The sequence below is a fragment of the Hypanus sabinus genome, chromosome 27, assembly GCF_030144855.1.
Source record: "Hypanus sabinus isolate sHypSab1 chromosome 27, sHypSab1.hap1, whole genome shotgun sequence".
NCBI classification, from domain to species: domain Eukaryota; kingdom Metazoa; phylum Chordata; class Chondrichthyes; order Myliobatiformes; family Dasyatidae; genus Hypanus; species Hypanus sabinus.
This window is the reverse complement of record NC_082732.1, coordinates 26,465,678-26,487,850: the sequence shown is the minus strand read 5'-3', so window position 1 is coordinate 26,487,850 and position 22,173 is coordinate 26,465,678. Positions and strand designations below refer to the sequence as shown.

Here is a 22,173-nt window from a genome sequence, read left to right as displayed (position 1 = left end):
GGATTTTACCGTGTGCTGCTTCAGCAAGGCACTCGACTCCCTCAATATCAGCTCTGCGTTGTATTGTGTAGTGAATCTATAGTTCACAATACGTTGTATTCGGAATATTCATCCCGTTTTAGCCTTTTGCCCCAAGAAAGATAAGATGATAAATGTTAATGAAAAAAGACTATGATCCTTCAAAAGTTTATTCGATAAATTTATTGAGTATGCCCGCAAGAAAAAGAATCTCCGTATTGTATATGGTGACATACCACTTTGCTTTATGGCGGTGCCATGTACATGTCCATCTGTTCTGGGGCGTGGCAGGAGGCGGCATTACTTACATTAGCTATTCTGTTTTTCTGTCAATTTCCTCCAAAGGGTTGGGGCTGAGAAGGAAGTAGCCTAATTCTGCTCCTATATCTTATATATGTACTTTGATGATTAATGTACTTTGAAATTGCTTTGCATCTACGCTGGAAGCAAATATTACAGCTTTCATCTTTTAACTGCGGCTTAGTACTAACTCCGAGTGACTGGTTGGAGATTAGACTGCGATATTTGACAGTTTACCGTGCTTTCTGGCATTTCGTACGTACAGAATGGTCCGAGTTGGCGATGGGGGTTGGGTAGGAGGCGAAGATTCTGGATTAACCAACTGCACGGCCGACAATCACCAGAAGTTTTAGAACTACATTTAAATTAATCTTCAAATATTTGTGAAGACAATGTATCTCTTTAGAGTCTACTTAGTAAAGCTCAAAGCTGCACTCCACCGGAGCCATCAGTAATTACGTTAAAATTCTAATATTAAATGCCCGCTACTTTGTCACATTAATTGTTTATTTGCTGATACACTCACATTTTAAAAGACAGAGCAACATTTGTCAGGATTTGCGGCAAATAGTTTATTGTATAACAAAGTCAGCTTTCTAAGAAAACTTTTTAAAAAATGGAGGAAATCGAATCACTAAAAAAACTTAACCTACTAACTACAGTAATGTCTTCAGAGGCAAAACATGAACGTGGAAGATAATTACATAAAGATTTTATTCATGCACCAGTTATCTCCAACATTGTGGGCTCCAAAGTTGATCGACGGCATTCTAATCAGGTCTGCACAAACCGGGGCGAGCATACGGTTCTGGTTTATGGATTTGAAAAGTGGAAAATCAGGCCTCTTAAGCTTGTCCATGTTGTGGAAAAGTGAGTAATGTGAGAGTTGATTAGGACAAATTAACGCGTGTCCGGTGATTTGTCATTCCGAAAATGGAGCCAAGATGAACACAGGATGGGCCCCAAAGAAAGTGGGGAGAGAAGAGGATTTGAACCCCAATAGAAGTAAACGTCTTCTGCACTGTTTGAAGAAGATTCACTCAAGACAACGAGGTTAGTTTTGAAACATGGTCACTACCGAGCATCTTTTCGGTGTAAACGTTATTCTCCATTCATAAATGCCATCCAAGTACCGCTTCATGCAAGGAATAGACAACACCACATGAAGAGCTGTGAATGGAAAAGAGCATTACCCAATTATCAGTGAACCTTAGGCTTTAGGGAGGTTCATTGATGAAACAGCTTATGTACCTTGGACACCTGCAATGATACACAGGAGCTCAGGCAACTGGCTTTAGACTAAGATGCTGTTAAAATCTGAAACTATTTGATTATACACACTCTTAAACTTGCTCAGACGATTTCATTTCCAAAATCTACTAATCTTAGGAAAATAGGTCTCACTGACAAGGCCAGCAGTCTTTATCCAGGTCTGCTCTCCCTGAAGGCTTTTGGTGGAGAAGGTATTTCCGCAGAGCTTTGCAACGAGGAATACCTGGCGTTTCAGCATTATCTCCATCAAAATGCAATTATGGAAGGAATTCACTCTAAAATTAGATCTATGTGAGCCGAGAATTTTTTTCCATGATATTTATTGGCTGTCCAATAATTTCAAGTGAACCAAGGTTTAAAATTAAATATGAAAAAAGGAAGTGAAAATTTTGATGATACCATCACATCACTACATTCACATGCAGTAAGTATAACTGTCAAAAATATAACAATGAAAAACTATAATTAAGCAAGCAAGCAAGCAGTATTACTAAAATAAAGTGATTCACATTATAACTCTTAACAACACATCAAAATATGTTTGAATGGACTTTAAAAATGACAAGCAATAGTCTTAAGACTTGCAATGTAACCCAAATAATACTTTTTAATTAATTCATGGAAAAGATGAATTCCTGCCATTATTTATTGTCCATCCTTAACTGATCTTGATAAAGAAATAATATGTTTAAATATATTTAATAGCTTGACACAGAACAGCTGTAAAACAATATAATAATAAAAACAATATGGCAAGCAAAATAATTATAACAATAGGTGATATTTTTCACTTTAGTTATTCATGGATAGAGATTCTCACATCATGCACTCTGTTTCCAATGATATCTTTATTAAACTGTTCTAATACAAGCAGAAGGAAAATAACATTGCCAAAAGGTGGATGTATGGAATAAAATAATCCACTAGCATGTCTATACAGTAAATTCAGAATGTAGTTGGGGTGGGCTGTTCGGGGGAGAGCTACTCCTGCAGATTATCAGATGTCAACACTGACTCGGTATCGGCTGAGAATACAGGAGAGTGGCTGGAATGAATTGCAGTTAGTGAGAAATGGAATACAATTGTCACGCTCCTTATCAGACCATTTCTCTAAAAGATTCATAGACTTTACATTATTTCAAGCGATAATTTGAAGAATTTCGCATGTAGGTTACTAATATATTTGAGTGACAGGAAATGAGTTAATGCTGAAACAAAAGACAAATAAAAATGCAGATGCTTTTTCATACATTGCTTAAACTTGATGTAGTGAGCTTCTGTTCTTAGCTAATCTATGATTGATTTCAGTATTTGTAAACATTAACCCTTTCCTGATTGTTACACAAGTATTGAATCAAGGTCGGACAGAAATTCATTGTTAAATATATTCAGCAACAGAAATTAACACGCTGTTCTGTAAACAGGAGGGGCCTGCTTTTCCCCAAAGGATGATACTCCCTTAATTGTGATACCAAAGGTTACCCAGAGTCTGCAGTAACAAGCTCAATAAGGGACAGTATCTGGTGACATGCTTCAATCAAACATTAACAAAAATGATGAGCGAGCAGCTGTGATTGTTCCTTGTGTTGTTTGAAATTCAGTGTGCACTGAGTTTGTGGTTAGCTTCTGATTAGTTTCTGTAACTAGTTATATAGCTATAACTGGACCTCTTCCACAAGAATTGAGTGAGCCACTTATTATGAAATGGAAGTCACTTGATCACTGGAATGGGAAGGCAGCAGCCCTTCTCCCTGGAATGACACTGGCAAATCTGCTATTACCATGTACCTGATGTCAGCCCATGAATTAATAAATAGGTTTATGTTATGTGTACAGTCCCATTATCACTACATCGTCATGGTCTAAGCACGCTTTGATTAGGGACAGGATTATAACTTAGTGTTTCTCACTCAGCAGGGAACCCGGTTGTCAGATGAGAACAAGGCAGAGCTCAACAATATAGCATTCCACAGTCAAGTCGTCCCTCAATTATAAAGTGTAGATCACACATGTCAAACCATCACTTGGGAAAGGTGCCAGCAGATACAGCATCCGCAGAGGCTTAGTCAAAATTGGCAAGAATTAGGGTGGTAGTTTCAGATGGATTAAGTGCACACAATGCCACGATTAAAGTTGACTGCAGGTTTGGATTGGGTCAGAGCCAACTTTTACTTTAAAGGGCCGATTCTAATGCAGCCACAGTGAAAGCTCTCTAGTGGGCATTTGTTGAACCAACACAATGAAGAGCACCTCCAGAAATCACATTGGCAACAATATCCCAGTGAGAATCTTTATGCAGAGGGCTTTTGCACCATCAAAGATGCAGCAGATTTTTTGGAGAAAAGCAATGCCTGCAGAACATGGTCTTGGGTGGAAGCTGATTGAAAATAGTGTAGTGAGTCTCCTAGGAAATAAATATTGGCAGCGTGATATGCATCATTAGTGGATTCAAGGTATTTTTACAGCATTTGCTAAATGGCATTTGGATTTTTTTATAAAACATTGCATACAAATATTAATTTTAGCATTAGACATGACAGACACAAACAGACTATCAAAAATAACAAATAATGGTGTATGGAAGTTGTAGTGATAGACCACTATTACTGTATGGAAGTGTAGTGATAATGAGGCAAGGGCAAATGATAATGGAGTAATATGTACTGAGTACAAGAGGGGATGCTGGATTGCTATGATAGAGTACTTGGCATGAATGGGAAGTATTGAATTGGACCAGAGAGGGCATACGGTTATAATTATGGGAAACAGAGTTCAAGTTGCATTTAGTGTGTATTGCTTGGGATTTCCAGCATCTGCAGAATCCCTTGTGTTTTTGAGTTGAGTTTATTTGTCACAGTGAAGTATTGGTTGTGATTGGCTGGCAATAATTGGGTCCCAGATGGTATTGATCTACATTAGGGAAAGGAGGAATACTGATTGTAGTGTCATGGTTTTGGGTATGAGTTTGACAGTGGTCACTGTCTTCATAAGGGAATGATTATATTCCTGGCAGCTTTGATATGGCATGGTCTATTAGGCATATGTTGGAATCATCAAGATTTTAGCTGCTGTTGACTTTGAGATTATTTCTTAACTGGTTGCTTGGACTAATTAAGCAGGATTTCTTGTCAAGTCCCTTTAGACCGTAATGAATGATCCGTGATCATTATTGACCGAATCTGGCTCCACACACCGCCCTCGCCTTCGGGTCACTCTCCGATTCCGGTGGAACTTGGCGTAGCAGCGGAAACCTGGAGAAGAAGAAGAGCTTTAAGGGGATTCAGACCTTATCTTTAACTACAGCACCAAGTTCCATCCTCTTTCCCCGTTTACAATCCTGGCATCCATCAACCACAGGCAGTTAGGCAGCTTGTGTAGCATTTTGTACCTGACAACAGCACCAAAGGAAGAAAAAAATTTTGTGAAGGGGTATCAGCATGAATAGAAGATGTTGAACATATTTAAGGGGGGGGGGGGTCTAAGACTGTGGTCATAGGTAACTGTGTTTCTCTGAAACATCAAGCACAACTACTGTGCCACACCAATAGCTTTTGGGACTGCCTGGTAAAGAAAGCCATTGAAATAAAGCTGGAGGAGAAAATTTTTAACAAAGGCAAAGGTCTCGTTCTAAGTAAGAACTAGAATTTGATTGTAGACAAGGTGGGAGAGTGGAAACCTGATTGGATGAGGACTAACCAATCAGGAGGGAAGGAATGCAGGGGTATAAATACCACTTAACTAAACATGCCCAGGCATCATCCCTGAAGAGTTTGCCATTGAAACGTTGGTTAAAATTGATACCTGTACCCGGCTGGAAGCCCGAGAAGAGTTTATTTGTCATACACTCCGAGAAAGCACTAGATCCTTTTTCATCAAGCACGTTGTTTGAATTCCCATTGTTCTCTTTTCAATGAACAGAGAATCAGTAAACGGAGGGGAGGAGAATTACGCTCACGGGTCTGATATCCACTATTTAAACCCACCTTCTGCACACATGCAGTCATCATAGCATTTGTTATTGAGACCCCGGTTATGGGCTTTGCAGATGTGCTGCCGGAGATCACAGCACCAACCTGTGGGAAATAAAGGTACAAATTACTCAGTTTAAGAAGGAGCATTTGTCACAAGTTATCCCAATTGCCATGCAGGTGGCAAACAGAAAAGCACATGGCAGCATCTATGGAAAAGAGTACAGTCGATGTTTCAGGCCAAGACGTCGACTGTACTCTTTTCCATGGATTCTGCCTGACCTGCTGAGTTCCTCCAGCATATTGTATGTGTTGTTTAAGTTAATATTATCTTTGTTCAGTGCTGGTTGACTGCTGCATTTTCTGTATCTATTAACACAAAGGCAAAAAATGTCAGACATAAAGTGCATATTTATATGCACTTCCTCTGGATAAATAATGGAAAGGTTAAAGCCATTCAGTCTCTACTGCAAACCATTTCCTTGCTAGCAATTCCATTCTTGTCTTTGGCTAATGTCTAAGACTGACAAGATTGTTTGTCGCCATCACTTGACCTATTATCCACTTCTTCTCCATCCCCAAAATAGTCCATGCTACCTGCTGGCTCTTGCTCAGCTCAGTTGTTCCCGGAAGCCTGATTTGTGCTTTTATCACTAAACTAAATTTCTGAACTATTCTCTTTCCCTGACCCAAGCTCCATACTCATTATCTCATCCAAACCTCTGTTGCTTGCATTCTAATTTGCACCAATTCATGTTAAATTTCAAAATAAATTTATTATCAAAGTCCACATATGTCACCATATCCAACCCTGAGATTCATTTTCTTATGGGCATACTCAAATCCATAATAGACTAATAGCCATAATAGAATCAATGAAAGGCTGCACCAACTTGGGCATTCAACTGGCATACAAAAGACAGCAAGCTGTGCAAATTCAAAAAGAAGGAATGATATAAATAAATCTATCTAATCATTTATTATTTGGCTTTTTGCATTTGCACAAATAATCTTTTTTACATTGTCTATTTTTGAGTATAGTTGTTTATTGATTCTATTGTATTTTGTTCTACTGTGAATACTCAAGAAAATGATCTTCAGGGTAGGAAATGGTGACATATATGGACTTTGATTAAAAAAAAACTTACTTCTCTTAGTTAATTCTTGATTCATAAAGTCTTTTGCTCTTCCTCTTGGGCAGTCCCTTGGGGTTAAGGATGGCTTGGCTCCCACTCTGTTTAGTGAGGTGGCTGTAAGTCCTGTGCTGAGTTTACAGGTATTGATTTAATGTGTCAGCTGGGTGGACAGGTTGTAGGAACATCTCTATGATGGAACAAGTGAAGTTATTCCCTCTGGTTAAGAGCCTGATGGTTGAGGGGTAGTAACTGTTCCTGAACCTGGTGGTGTGAGTCCTGAGGCTCCTGTACCTTCCAGATGTCAGCAGCGAGAAGAGAACATGCCCTGGGTGATGGGGGTCCTTGATGATGGATGCTGCTTTTCGTGTGGCAATGTTTCATGTAGATGTGCTCAATAGTGGGGAGGGTTTTACCCGAGATGGACTGGGCTGTATCTACTACTTTTTGTAGGATTTTCCATTCAAGGGCATTGGGTTTTTCCAATACCAGGCTGTGATGCAGCCAGTCAATATAATCTCCATTAAGTGTTCATAGAAGTCTGTCAAAGTTTTAGACGTCAAGCTGAATCTACGCAACCCTTAAGGAAGTAGAGGCACTATTATGCTTTCATTGAAATTGCATTTAAATACTGGGCCCAGGAAAGGTCCTCTGAAATAATAACACCTACATATTTAAAGTTGCTGACCCTCTCTAGCTCTGGTCCACCAATGGGAACTAGCTCATGGACCTCTGGTTTCCTCCTCCTGAAGTCAATAGTCAGCTCCTTCATCCTCCTCTTATATGCTGATATGTCACCACCTTTGTTATGGCCTACAAAAGTGTCACTAGCAAACTTGAATATGGCATTGGACCTGTGCTTAGCCACACAGTCGTAAGTGTAAAGCAAGTAGAGTAGGGGGCTAAGTACACAGCCTGGTAGTGCACCTGTGTTGATGAAAATCATGGGGGAGATGTTGCTGCCATTCTGAATGACTGGGTTCTGCAATTGAGGAAATCAAGGATCCAATTGCACAAGGAAGTATTGAGGTTAAGGTCTTGAAGCTTATTGATTATTTTTGAGGGGATTATGGTTTTGTATGCTGAGATGTATTTGATAAAGAGCATCCAGATGTATGCATCTTTGCTGCCTAGATGTTCCAGGGTTGAGTGAAGAGCCAGTGAGATGGCATCTAGTGTGGACCCATTGCTCCGGTGGGCAGGGTGGAGCAGATCCAAGTCACCTCTCAGGCAGGATTTGATACGTTCCACCACCAACCTCTCAGAACACTTAATCATTGTGGATGTAAGTACTACTGGATGATAGTCTTTTAGGCAGGTTACCACATTCTTCTGAGGTATAATTGAAGCCTGCTTGAAGCAGGTGGGTACCTCAGACTGCCAAAGTGAGACATTAAAGATCTCAGTGAACATTTCAGTCAGTTGATCAGCACAGGTCTTTAGCACTTGGCCAGGTACCCTGTCTGGGCCAGATGCTTTGCATGGGTTCACTCACCTGAAGTTTGCTCGCACATCGACCTCAGAGACTGAAATCACAGGATAACTGGGGGAGGGAGGCTGTTCAAAGCCCTGTTATCGCCTACATCCTTTGATTAAACTTTATAAGAGGTGATAGACCTGCCACAACTGTCAAGCATCCTTTGCCAGTTCAAGTTTAGTCTGGAATTGCCGCTTCGCCTATGAGATGGCTTTCCAGAGATCATACCTGGACTTCTTGTAACTTTCTTGGTCAGCAGACTTGAATGCCTCTGATCTGATCTGGCAGATTGCAGATCTCATGGTTCATCCAAGGCTTCTGGTTGGGGAAGAATGAGTGATTTTACGGGGACACACTCATCTACAGCTGTTCTAATGACAACCATGGTGTATTCATTCAGATGCACATTATCTCATAGTTCACATGACTCCTCATTTACAAATCCTCCATTGCCCCTTCCCTCATAGGATTCTTTGCAACTTCACATAGCTATATCACCTTTCAGTAAACCTTGAGATCTCTGAGACCCTCTGCATTTAGTCTCTCATTTTTTTCCATCTCTGTTTATTCACCATTGTTACATGTACATTTAATTCTCAATAATTTGTAAATTGAAATTCCCTCATGAAAGCCTTGTAACTCTCTCTCCTTATCATAAGTATATTCTTATCCTAATATGTAGCTAGAATACAATTTTTGCCTGATGTTACCTTTCAGATGTGTTGATACTTTTTACTTTACTAAAGCTGCTTAATAAAAGCAAAATATGTTCTGATTTCTTACCTTTGTTGGAAGAGAAGGGACCCTCTTTTCTCCCTCACCTTTACAATCTCGGATATACTGATTTTCAGAAATTTTCTTAATGTAAATGAGTAGTGCATTTCTGGCTCAGTTTCTTGAGCACTGTGCCACCTCATGAAAACCTGCATCCTTGGCAGATAGTGAGCAGAATTTTGACATGGATCAGTTACATTGGGGTTGGGGGAGGAGATTCTGACAGTACATAGAAGGGGATACTGTAAATCCTAACATTAAGGATCTGGGTGAGTGGAGAGGAGCCTGAATAAGGCTGCAGGAACAGGTGGGTAGCTTAGCACTGCAATTGGGATCCCAAGAATAGAGATTCTACTGAGACTCCTGGAGTGGATGGGGAGATTTGACATTGTTGGGTAACACATATCACCAATCTCTATAAAGTAGGTAAAATACCCTCAGGAACAGATTGACTCTGTACTCCTTGATCTTCCACTGTTACATCTAGAAGTGAATGATTCAGACTTGGTTTAAGATTGTATAAAATTTAAACAACTAATCCAATCACATCCCACTTAAAGTTAAAATTCACCTCCATTTTTAATGTGGGTTTCAAAACCCTCTCTAGTGTGTACCAACTGTATCATCATTGTTCTTTGCTTCCTTTGCTTAATACACTAAATGAGATTAAGACAGGCAAATCTGTCCCCACATCTATAAAGAGAAGAACCACAAAAAAGCAGCATCAAGGATCCCCACCACTCAGGACATGCTCTCTTCTCACTGCTGCCATCAGAAAGGAGGTGCAGAAGCCTTGGGTCCCACACCACCATGTTCAGGAACAGTTACTACTCTTCAACGGTCAGACTCCTGAACCAGCGTGGGTAACTTCACTCACATCAACACTGAACTGATTTAACAACCTATGGGCTCACTTTCAAGGATACTACAATTCATGTTCTCAGTATTGTCTATCTATCTATCTAGTTATTTATCATTTGGGTTTTTCCTATTTGCACAAGTAATCTTCTACATTGTTTGTCAATCTTTGTGTGTAGTTGTTCCTTGTTTCTATTGTATTTCTTTGTTCTACTGTGAATACTCACCAGAAAATTATTTTCAGGATAGAAAATGGTGACATGTATGTATCTTGATAGAAAATTACTTCTTAGTTAATTCTTGATTCATAAAGTCTTTTGCTCTTCCTCTTGGGCAGTCCCTTTGGGTTAAGGATGACTTGGCTCCCACTCTGGTTAGTGAGGTGGCTGTAGAGTCCTTTGCTGGGTTTGCAGCTGGTGCTTTAACATGACAACTGGGTGGATTGTTCAGGATGCTTGTACAGGCCTTTTATCTTCTCCCATTGTGGGGACCTGAGATGCTCAGGATCCCCCGACGTTCCTTTTGAGCAGTCAAGGGCCAACAATTTCTTTTTGTCCATAACAGTATTAAGTTTTTATTTTCAAGGAGATTTGAAGAATGTCTTTGGTGCACTTTCCCTGTCCTCCTGGATACCTTTCACCACATCGGACCTCAGAGTAGAGTGTTTGTTTTGAGAAACTGGTGTTAGGTGTGGAAGTGTGGCTTGCACACCTGAGTGATATAAGCAAGGTTGGAGCCTCTCTGCTAAGAACATTAGCCTGGGAGTGGATTCACCTGTTGTGCCAATTAATTTGAAGATTTTTTTTAGAAACACCATTGGTAGTATTCTACCAATGGTTTATGGTGCCTAGTTTGAGAACTTTATCTTTGAAACTCTCTTCCCTTCAGTTGGATGAATGCAGACGATGATGTTTTGCCATCAATGCTTGTCTCCACTAAGAGGTGTTCCCAAATAATGGAAGGTAAAGCACATTTCCAGCAGTTTGGGTGTGGGGAAGACTGGTAGATGACCATGATCTTCCAGATGTTCAGTGTAAATCCAACCTCTCCCATGTTTCAGTGATGAAAACAAAGAAGAGTTACAAATTTCACATAACACTAGCATGATCTGCTTACTGTAGTTCAGTTGCAGTTATTGGGAATTTCTTTGGCTGTGGAGCAGAGATGAAAGCAGTACAATGATTTCCCACTTGCCCAGATGGTAACTTCATTTGAATACTTATTGGAGGTAAAATGCAGCATTATAGTAAGCAAGACTGAGATGAGAGTATGATGATGGCACAGACTTGCTTCACCCCCATTCTACTGTGTTATTGGGTCTCGGGTCTGAACTACTGCAGCAGATGCACTCTAGAATGGTAATGATTTTTGTGGAAAACCAAGTTTGAGAAGGATTTCCAGAAATTTATCCCCTTCCCTCCTTTTCTTGTTTTTCAATTTCCCATTCGGTTTAGCCTTTCACCCCTTCTCCTCACTTGCCCATCACCTCCCTTTGGTTCCCCTTCTTCCCTTTCTTCCATGGTCCACTGTCTTCTCCTTCTTCTTTGGCCTTTTAACTCTTCCAGCTATCCCCTCCCAGCTTCTCACTTTGTCTCCCTTCCCCCTCACCCAATTGCACCTATCACATGCCAGCTTGTACTCCCTCTCTGCACCCACCTCCCCACTCTTCTTATTCTGGCTTTTGCCCTCTTCCTTTGTAGACCTGATGAAGAAACTCAGCCCAAAGTATTGACAGTTTATTCCCCTTCATAGATACTGCCTGACATGCTGAGTTCCTTCAGCATTTTGAGTGTGTGTGTTGTTTGAGATTTCCAGCATCTGCAGAGTCTCTTGTGTTTAAGAAGAAAGGCTGATAAGAATACATTAATTACTTCCCAACAAGCTATTTCCATAAATCACTTGACATCAGGAATGAAATAAATAATCACGACTGGCATGTGATGTGTGTTTTATAACTGTTTCAGTCAGTGCCTCTAGTGATTATACAGCAGCTGTGTGGTGATGGCTGCAGAACAGAGAATGTGCAGAAGGCATAGCACAACGGGACGCTATCCAGTGCGCCTTTGTTTCTTGCCTGAGTTGGTAACTCCAATGTGCCAATGTTTTGCAGCCTGCAGCATTCACAGTTAATCTCCCCAGTTCTCCAAATCATTAGATTATTGTGTTCAACAATTAATCTTAATGAATCTCCCTCTGGATTTCTCAGTCTCTGTTAAATAGCCTCAGTATATAGAGTATGTTCAGAGAAAAGTCTGCAGTACAAGGGTGTTGAATGAAGCACAGAATTATCAAAGAATTAGCTTAACACTTTCTGGGTTTATGTTGGGGTATACCAGGCTAATAGAGGTTTAACTGTATAATCTATAACCCAATTTCTTTTAAAAGTAAGAAGCTTCCATTTAGATTGTACCTCCAGGATAATCATAAGATGATCATAGTACCTTCAATAAAGATCATAGTACCTCCAGGATGATCATAGCCAATTAAGTGATTTTGTAGTGCAGTCACTTTGACTCTTCAGGAAATGTAGCAACTAATTTATGTACAATGTGGCCCCGAGATTAATATTTGTCCAAACTACTGAAGAGGATTGTTGTTGCTCAATTTTAACATACATCCACGATGGTATTCAAGTGAACATCTCATTTGAAGAGCACAGTTTCTCACGTTGTAGGCTCTCACTCAGCCTAACTAGAACTGAAGACAAGATGCTACTAATGAACCAACTTGCTGCCACTCAAAGCTTGTTGTCTGTGTCTCTTTCACTTTCCCTGCATTGACAGCACAGCAAAAAGCAGACTAGTGACAGCATTAAGATGCATGCACCACTCAGTGTCCTTTCAATCAAACAGCAATAATGTCATGATATCAAACAGGGGACAGCACGTTAACCATATTGTTGTCAGTCACACACATCCCAAATTATATATATATGTATGCGTCCAATAGCCAGTACTTTCATCTTTGACTTTAACTGGTTCTTTGTGTTTGCCAGTAAAGATAGGTGGTGATAGATTTCTGAGTGTAAATGGCTGATTCAGACATTATTAAAATGACTATGAGCAATACATTAAAACCTCAGAATAGTTAAAAATGATGTGGGTACCAGGCAGACAGTCGAGGTGATGATCACATGGTTCTGCTTCAGCCTGGGATGTGATGTTCCCATTACTCAAGTTCTTGCTGCGACGCTTGTCTGCAAGGAAAATAGATATCAACACTTCACCAGGAAATATTTCTGCTGATTGTGCAGCTGCTCTGATTCAACAAGCCATAGCTAAACTAGTTACATTTTGAGGACAGATTGCACAGAGCAAACTTGTATACCCTCCTGAATAGATGATTTATGAGACACAAAAGATAATTAGAGGATTAACAGAGTAGATGAAGAGAAACTATTTCCTCTGGTGGGGATCTTCAGATCAAATGGAAACAACATTAAAACACTGTGAAGGGGTGATGTTAAGAAAAACATTTTCACACAAAGTGGATATACAATGGTCTCTCCCCTTCCAAAATAAGGAATGCCGAGGAAGGCTCACTACAACCAAACATACTCGCACTCCTTGCACACTTATTCCCATTTCCCACTCCATTCACACTACCAACATACTTTCATGCCTCCACTTGTTACCTTTCTTCTTTGTTGAAGGCCACATATCTGGCTTCATATCTTCATAATCTGTCCAATCAAAGAGCGTCATGTCGAGAGTAGGATTTACCTCGGCGACAGTTCTTGCTCTGGCCTACATGAGCTCGGGGCAATGATGAGAGGGGCAGAGATGAGGGCAGTGGAGACAGAGAAATGAATGGAGAATGGAGTGAGAAGAGTCATTTGAAGGTAATTAATTGTGTAAGAAGTTAAATAAAGAAAAATTAAAAATACATAGGGTCGGGACAATTGAGTGGATAATGAAAGGAAAGAGCAGAGAAAGTTACACCAATTAGATTGGTAGAAATTATATTTTTATGGACAGCAATAAGACTGGAGAAATAGCAACTTGTAAAGAATATTCAGAGATAAATCACCAAGTGGCAGTGAAGCAGTGACTCGTGAATCTCAACCTGATGAAATGTTATCACTTGGGCACCGAAGAAAAACATGTCTGTCTCGCAATACCCGCAAATGTCATTATGGCTGTTTGGGAAGTTGAGTTAACACTTTAAAAAATGTTCTGCAAATAAATATAAGATTTAATTGAAGCTAGGAATCTTCATGTCCTGGGAATGCAAAGACAGTGCCAGTTATTTCTACATTGTCCACTTTCCTTTCAAAGTTCAAGGTAAATTTATTATCAAAGTACATATATGTCACCACAGACAACCCTGAGATTTATTTTCTCAGTAAAGCCAAGCCAAACACAATAGAATCAAAGAAGACCACGCCGAACAAGATGGACAAACAAGCAGTGTGCAGCAGACAACAAACATGCAAATAAAAAAGGAAAAAAAGAAATAATAATAATACATAAACAATAAATATCAAGAACATGAGATGAAGAGGCCTTGAAAGTGATCCCAGAGGTTGTAAGAACAGTTCAGTGATGGGGTGAGTGAGATTATCCCCATTGGTTCAACAGCCTGATGGCTGATAACTGTTCCTGAACCTGGTAGTGTAGGACCTGAGGATCTTGTATTTTCTTCCTGATAGTGGCAGTGAAAGGGGCTATAACCAAATGCCGCCTAAAGCCTCAATTGCCTGAACCAGATCAATAAAACCAACAACATCCTCTATGACTAAAATATAAGCATCTAACCCAAACTGCCACTAAAATCTTAATTTTCATCTCTACAAAAGCTGAAGACTCCTTCTTGGTCACAACTAAAATATTCCTGTGCACTTTATTTGCTCTTTCACATTATTTCTTTTTAACCTTTATAAATTCCTCTCTGTAAAATTCATCTCCTTGCAACTTACCTTGTGCTGCCTGCTTATCAAAATTCCAAGCAATGTTATTCCCACAATGTATCAGTTTCTAAGCCTTCACCCTTATCTAATTCTCTCCACAGTCTGGCCAACTTTTTCCTTCTTTTTGAAGTGCATTGGACACCCATCTACAACAAAACCATATCATAAGTGTGTAATTAATATAGTTAATGTATCAGTGTGTGAAAGACATTTAAATCATTGGGAAAATAATCCTGTTGTTGGCTAAGATTGCAAATGTTCAGTTTTCTTTTTCATTATTTCCTTGTTGGAAGATTGTGCCATGTTTTTCTGATGATGATCAAACCTTTGCTATATCCACTGTTTCTCCATGTCATGTCAGTGGTTTTACAGGACGGACTTGGAGATTTAGAAACCCCTGAGGGAGAGCAGATCATGAACTGCTAATGGCAGCATGATTTAATTGGTTCACAACGTGATTCTCCACTAATATCACATTCCTGCTCCATTAAACTCCTGTTGAAAGGAGCTAAATTGGCTGTTTTGAGTGATGGGAAAGTGACCAGGTAGGATTGGTTTACCTGTTCTCTTGTTTGCTGTCTAGGCTTTACTGCTGGTGCTTCCTCAGTTGTAATGGTGGTCAGCAATGTACTGGTCACAATTGCACTGGACATAGGTAAGGGCATAGTAGAAAGCTCATCCATCACCTTGCTTTGTGTTAGATCCCTTCCAGATGGAATTAACTCAGTTCCTGAGACTTTCAATGCTGGAAGAGGATATATAAAACGACAGATTAATCAGATGCTCTTATAAAAAATCAAATGACCAAAACGTTGATGAAGTTTCACTAGGTGACATCATGAAAGTGGGGAAACAATAGGGTAAAGTCCACGTTTGTGCGGTAGGGTGCCAAGGACTTGCTGTGCAACAAAAATTTTACTGCACAAAAGGTCACAGTGACAAGAGACTTGAGAGAGAATTGCACAATCTGGTGTTTATTTTGTAGTTTCCAGTTTGTGTCATGTGTCACCTGACTGGCTGTTATTTTCCCTCTCACATTGAGATAAAAGTGTTCATTGCTGCAAAAGCTAAAGAAATAATTATTTGATTTAATTAACATAACTTATGCTCAGTGGCCATTTTATTAGGTACACCTGCGCATTGGTTTGTTAATTTCTAGTCAGCCAATCATATGGCAGCAACTCAATGCATAAAAGCATACAGACATGGTCAAGAGGTTCAGTTGTCGTTCAGACCAAACATCAGAATGAGAAAGAAGTGTGATCTAAGTGACTTTGACCATGGAATGATTGTTGGTGTCAGACAGGATGGTTTGAGTATCTCAGAAACTGCTAATCTCTGGGGATTTTCATGCACAACAGTCTCTAGACTTCACAGAGAATGGTGCAAAAAACAACAAAACATCCAGTGAGCAGCAGTTTTGTGGGCGAAAACATCCTATTAATGAGAAGTCAGAGAAAAAAGTCCAGACTGGTTCAAGCTGACAGGAAGGCAAAGTCACTCAAATAACCACCGGTTACAACAGTGGTGTGCAGAGGAACATCTCCGAACATACAACATATCAAACCTCAAAGTGGATGTGCTACAGCAGCAGGCAACCACAAACATACTAATATTTGTTTGGCATTTCCAATGTGAAATCTGGTTTCAGATTAAGAACACTGGCTAAGGGAAAAGGGAAAAGACCAACTATGGTCAGGCTCATGCCTCTACCCTCCTCAGTCTCCCAGGATAAACACATGAATGGCGTATGTTATTATGCCACCGAGTCATATGAGCACGTCCCACTAAAGTAAAACAAAACAAAGACAATCATCTCCCAGCTTCATGTTTTTCTTTCAATTAATTTTATATCTTGGAGTTAGAAAACATAACAGACTGTACTTCCCTCATATTTAACTCAACAGTTTATGATATGTCTGCATAACTTCAGCATTGGACCCCACCAGAAGCAAAAAAAAATCTGCATAGAAAAGAAAAATATCTCATGACCTCCGGATACATTGACACATCTTACATTAAATGAAGTATTTTTTCTTATCGATTTGAGTTATATAACTGCTTCTGGCAAGGCCAGTGTTCATGGCCCATCCCTACAACCTTGTGCGAAGGTGGTGTGAGGGACTCCAACTCTCGGACTGCTGCAGTCCTTCTGGTGAGGATGCCTTAAGGTGTTAATGGCAGGATCTTCCAAGACTTAGCCCAGTAATGATGAAGGAATGGCAATAAATTTCCAAATCAGAAGAGCTTGAAGATGGTGCAGCCACCAGTGCAGTCAAGTGCTTTTGTCTTCAGAGGTGGTAGAAGCCATGGTTTCGGAGGGTCTGTTTACAAAGCTTCATTAAACAACTGCAATGGATTTAATAAGTGGTATATACCACAGCTAATGAGCTGATGGTGAAAGGAGTGAAAGTTTAGAGCCATTGGTAGGTGGTGCTATGCTGCTCTATCTTGAACACCAGTAAATTTCTTTAGAGTTGTTGGAGCTCCACACATACAGGCACGAGGTGACTGTTCCATCACGTTCTTGAAGAAGAGCAGAAAATCTCTGGAATATGAGTAACACGCTGCAAAGTATCCAGTACCTTCTCTTGTACAAATGCTACATGCAGAGGACCAGGTGAGTTTCAGGATGTTGGCAATGGGGGACTTAATGACAGTAATACCTTAGAATGTTAAAGGCAGGGTGAAATGTTGAAATGTGGCACTTAATTTGGAGGAAAGCTTCAATGAGGAAATGAACATATGATTTTGTTAATAAATGACTAGGACTGCCACACTGGCTAACAGCTTCTTTGCTCAGGATGTGAGACTAATGTGATCCTGCCACCAGTGAGGTCTCGTCACAAGGAGCTGCTTACTGCTTACTGTCCACCTGTGCTGCACACAATGTCCACTTTGAATTATATTTTATTAACTTATTTGTGGTAATATTTTGCTTCATGTGTTGTGTGTGATATTGGTTCTGTGCGTGCACCGTGGTCCAGAGAAATATTGGTTTGTTTGTTTGTATATAGGTACAACCAAAATATGACAATAAACCTGAACTTGAACTTGAAATGCTGAATGTTGAGTTCACCAGGGAAATCCACTGATCTTTGATAAAGCCACCAGACTATCACAAGGCTCCCTGCAGATATTAAGTTGGTGGAAACAGTTGATTAAAACATGCTGGGTTTTTTTATTTAAACTCTACACTGCTTGTTATTTGATATCCTTTTAATGATCTCATGCTGACAGTCGGTGATTTTGTGGAAGAATTCATTGATCATTGAGATTAATTTTGGAGGAACTATCTCATCAATCCACAGGGCCCAGGAGGGCACAAAATACTCACAGCCTTGGTCACAAAAGTCTTGGCCTCGCAGTAACCTTGTGAAGTGCAAAGGTGCCTGAGCTATGCATAAAAGTAGATCAGGATGATCTTTTGCTGCTTTCAATATGTTATTGGAAACAATTACAGAGCAGTTCTTCACTACAATTAAAGCTCGCAACTGCTATAGAAAACTTGGAAGCAATTTGCCTTCTTTAAGAACAACCAGCACAGTGTGACCAGCATGCCGGTTACAAATAAAATACAAACAAATAGACTGTACAGCAAAAAATTGCTTTCCTGGAGCATGACCAGTGTTTAGGGACCACCAGCTCTGCGTGTCAGCTGTGACTGTGACATGCAGCCAGAGTGTTGCTCGGAATAATAGAATCAGGTAGGCGCAGGTGTGGTTATAGAAGGCAATGCACATCCCTTTAAGGCTCTCGCCTTCAGCTGCACCAAATTAGGCTGCATAGGAGGGAGCTGTGCAGTGGGTTTTAAATTCTCACCATAGGGGGCCGACCTATCCAATCACCCATGCAGCTGGAATTCAAAAAGAGTTGTCAGTGGGATCTGAGCTCCCTCATGATATCAGATTATTATTTCTCATAATGAACAAAGAGGTGAGATTTTAAACAAACCGCAGCAAGAATACTCCTGTTCAAATCTTTACAATTTTTCTCTTTTTTTTACTCTGTCCTTTACTTTTGCTTTAAAATGCACATTTATTCACATTGCAGGCATGGAATATCCAAAGCCAGGAGTAAAGGAGATACAAATAGAATACGTATAGACACTGGATTTAACCATAGCAGATAGCGTGCAGATGGAAGGCAGCAAACCCCACCCCCCACCACCACCACCCCACCCCACCCTGCCCCCAAGCAAGGATGGGGGTAGAGCAGATAGAGAACAGCTAGCCTTTCTAGCAAAGTTACGACCAAATTTGCAATCGGTTTCATGAGCAATAACCTTATTTAACCATAAAATGACATATGCCCTGAAAGAAAAGTATGTGGTTGGACGAGAGGAGGGTCTGAAAACATGGAGACTTAACACATTAAGAGGGAAGGAAAAAAAGAGATAAAGAGACTGAGGGAGAAGAGGAGAGAGAGAGAAATTAAAAGACGAGGCAATGAATCGTGTGGTGAGCAAAGAAAGGGGAAAGTGGCAGCAGAGGAAGTAAGAGGCAAAGCTGATTTGAAAGCATTCTGAAAATGAGAGTTACATGGACAAAATAAGGCTGTGAAAGGAATAGAATGCAGGAAGAAAGTATGGAAAAAGGAAAAGATGAAGGCTGGTAGACTAATGTATATACTGCTTACTTTGTATAACTAAGAGTATAAAAACAAGGCTAGTTAAACAAAGAGCAAATTAGAACAGGCAATCAAGGCATTGATCAAATACGTGCATTTCAAAGAAGATTTTAAAGAGAATATCTTTTTAAATGGAGTTGAGAGAGAAAAACGTTAACAATTATATTGGTGGTTGAAGGCAAAGGTGCTAAATGTGGGACAAGGAGAGGAATGTATGAACAATATGAAGGAGACTACAGTTTGAAGAATTAAGTTATTAAACTAGAAAAAAGATGTTTCAGAGATGGGAAGTGCAGGATTTAAATGTAGCAATGCAAGTTTTAAATTGAAAACTGTGAAAGACAGAGGGAATGGATGAGCAGAACTTGCCAAGGAACAAACTAGGGGCAGCAGAATTCTGCTGGACCACAGTTTATGAAGGGTTGGAACTCAATGGTCAACTGAGACAGAATATTACGGAAAGACTGTAAAACTGTCAGTTAGGAAACCCCTTTTTGGTTTTATTATTTTTTTTAAATTATGTCTTTCAAGAGAAATACAAACACTAGAGCCATCAATATTAGAGTTAGATTTTTCTAAAATGTTAGCATATTATTTTAATTTTAGTATATTTTGTTTTACAACTTAATTTCTGCCAGGTATGTCCAATACTAGAGAATCTTTCCAGTTCATTTAAGATTTTAAAAAAACCTATACACCAGAGCATCCCCAAGTCCTTCTTACCCTTATTATGTCGTCCTCGCTCTCTCCGATTTTGCTTCTTGTGATCTCTGCTGTGTTTTTTCCCTTTACTTGCAGATTCCACTGTCCGGTAATTTTCTAATTCTCGGGGATAAAACTGGCCACTCTGATCCCCTGCTCCCTCTTCCAGCATGGCTGCTCTCTCTAGACTGTCTGTCTCCACACGCACTGGTGTTAGACTCTCCAGTCCTACGCCGTCTTCATCGGGTCTCTCTGCCTCCATCACTCTGGTCACCATAGTGTTGGCCTTGTCCTTCCTCTGTACGCCATGTTTGCGGCCTGTTCTGGGCAAGTCTGGCCAAGAGTCATGTCTCTTCAGATTGTTGTTGGTGTTGGCTGGCTGCAGTGTGCTCTTCTTATCTCTGGAGTCAGCTTCCAGAGCACAAACCTGGCTCAGAACATCAAAAGCCAAGATAAGGAGGAAAGGAGGCGTGAGGTACCACTGTGCCATTTTCTTTGTACGATTAAGCTGAAGAAGAAACAGACAAGGTGAACCAATAAATCTGATTTCAAATGCTGATTGTGGTTTGTACAACATTCAGGCACAGATTAATCACACTTACCTCTGTTCAGCTCCAGATAAACAAAACACTCCCAGTGGTTTAGATGCTATAGTTTAGTGGGCATTGTACCTCAGCTGCTGAAAAGGGTTAGGAGTTCAAATACCATTTAGTTCCAGCTGATGTTATTGGAATGATTATGGGAGAAATCCAATTTATCATAGCGTCCTTAGATGACGCTAAAACTGGGGAAAACCAACTCGGTTGTTATGCAATAATGCCTGCAGGACCCATTCCCCAGTGACAGATGGTGCCTTCGAGAAAGCAGTGTCAAAGTGGGGGGTGGTAGGAGGGGGGAGTTGGTAAAAACTGACCACTACATCCAGAGCTCAGCTATACAATGCTCTCAGCATCATCTGCACCTGGCTGTCCTGCATTAAAAATAATTGCGGTAGTTTCCTCCCAATGCAAGGAGAATAAATATCAGTCATGCACATACAAACAATACAGAGCAGCATCCACTGTTGTAACCACAACACTAATATTTATTTCCCTAGAGTCAGGGAGAGGAAAATCAGGTGGGGCATTTTGCCCTGGATAGTATTCAATGCTTCCAACTAGAAAATGCACATGTACCCGTGCATAAAACGAGCACGGGTGCTTGTGTCACGGGTGATCCCACTCCGGGACATATGGTGGCTGAGCTAATGCATGCATGGAACTGTAGCCCATAGTAGGGGGTGGGGTAAATTTAGAAGGGAGAAAAAATCAATGTGATTGATGAATCAGGAGACTAGGCTTTCGAAACCATGACAAACGAACACAATACAACACCGCACAATAGTTTTTATATTAAAATAGAAAGTGAGTATGCAAAACGCCGCGAAGGTAGTAGATTTGAAAGAGTGGCCATATTCTGAAATGTATGTAAATTTAACATCTCAATTCTTTAACTAATACTTCCCCAGCCCACGGGGATAATATTAATTAATTACAACTTCCCGAGGGGACAGTCTCTCAACTCCCATCTGCTGCAGGACCGAACATTTCTTCCAGCAATTTGCAGCATCTTCCATTGTATACATACAACACCGGCGCCCTACCCGCAACACCGCCCCCCCCCCACCCCAAACCCCCTCCCCACCTCACCTCCGAAAATTCCACCTCTCCAAAATCATCTCCGCCATCAGCTACCGAGCTTCAGCTCCCCCCCCCCCCCCCCCCGCCACCAATCAGAATCACAAAGCATTGTTTTCCAAGTTTCACAGGCATGTATCCCCCAGCGACTGGTCAAATGTTGAATGTTCTGCCAAGGTCCCGCCGTCTAATGCCCTAGTATGTAACAAACACACACACACACAAACACTCACGCATACATACATACATACACACACACACACACCATACACTCGTACATACATACACACACAGACACCACAAACACACACGCACTCACACATAAACACACCACAAACACACGCACTCACTCACTCACACACAGTCACTTACTCACACACACACACAACATACACACTCACATACGCGTACATACACACCACACACACACACACACACACATACACACACAAACACA

The 22,173-nt window shown here is 40.5% G+C and overlaps 1 protein-coding gene across 1 annotated transcript; it reads right to left on the bottom strand.

Annotated features, from left to right (window-relative positions):
• Positions 1–2,423: 2,423 nt before the first annotated feature.
• Positions 2,424–20,868, bottom strand: draxinb (dorsal inhibitory axon guidance protein b). The gene is made up of 6 exons (XM_059952037.1): positions 20,062–20,868; positions 15,270–15,454; positions 13,435–13,546; positions 12,907–12,996; positions 5,574–5,663; positions 2,424–4,841 (listed from the first exon to the last, which is right to left on the bottom strand). The coding sequence occupies exons 1-6, from the start codon at positions 20,615–20,617 to the stop codon at positions 4,729–4,731; spliced, it is 1,146 nt and encodes a 381-aa protein (XP_059808020.1). The 5' UTR covers positions 20,618–20,868; the 3' UTR covers positions 2,424–4,728.
• Positions 20,869–22,173: the final 1,305 nt, after the last annotated feature.

Excerpts from the sequence above, each read along its gene's own strand:
- draxinb (XM_059952037.1), bottom strand. The coding sequence starts at position 20,617 with ATGTTGTACAAACCACAATCAGCATTTGAAATCAGATTTATTGGTTCA. Across the intron at positions 15,455-20,061 it reads GCGAGGACGACATAATAAGG|CATTGAAAGTCTCAGGAACT; the intron begins GTAAGAAGGACT and ends ATCCTCTTCCAG. Across the intron at positions 4,842-5,573 it reads TGACTGCATGTGTGCAGAAG|GTTTCCGCTGCTACGCCAAG; the intron begins GTGGGTTTAAAT and ends CTTCTTCTCCAG.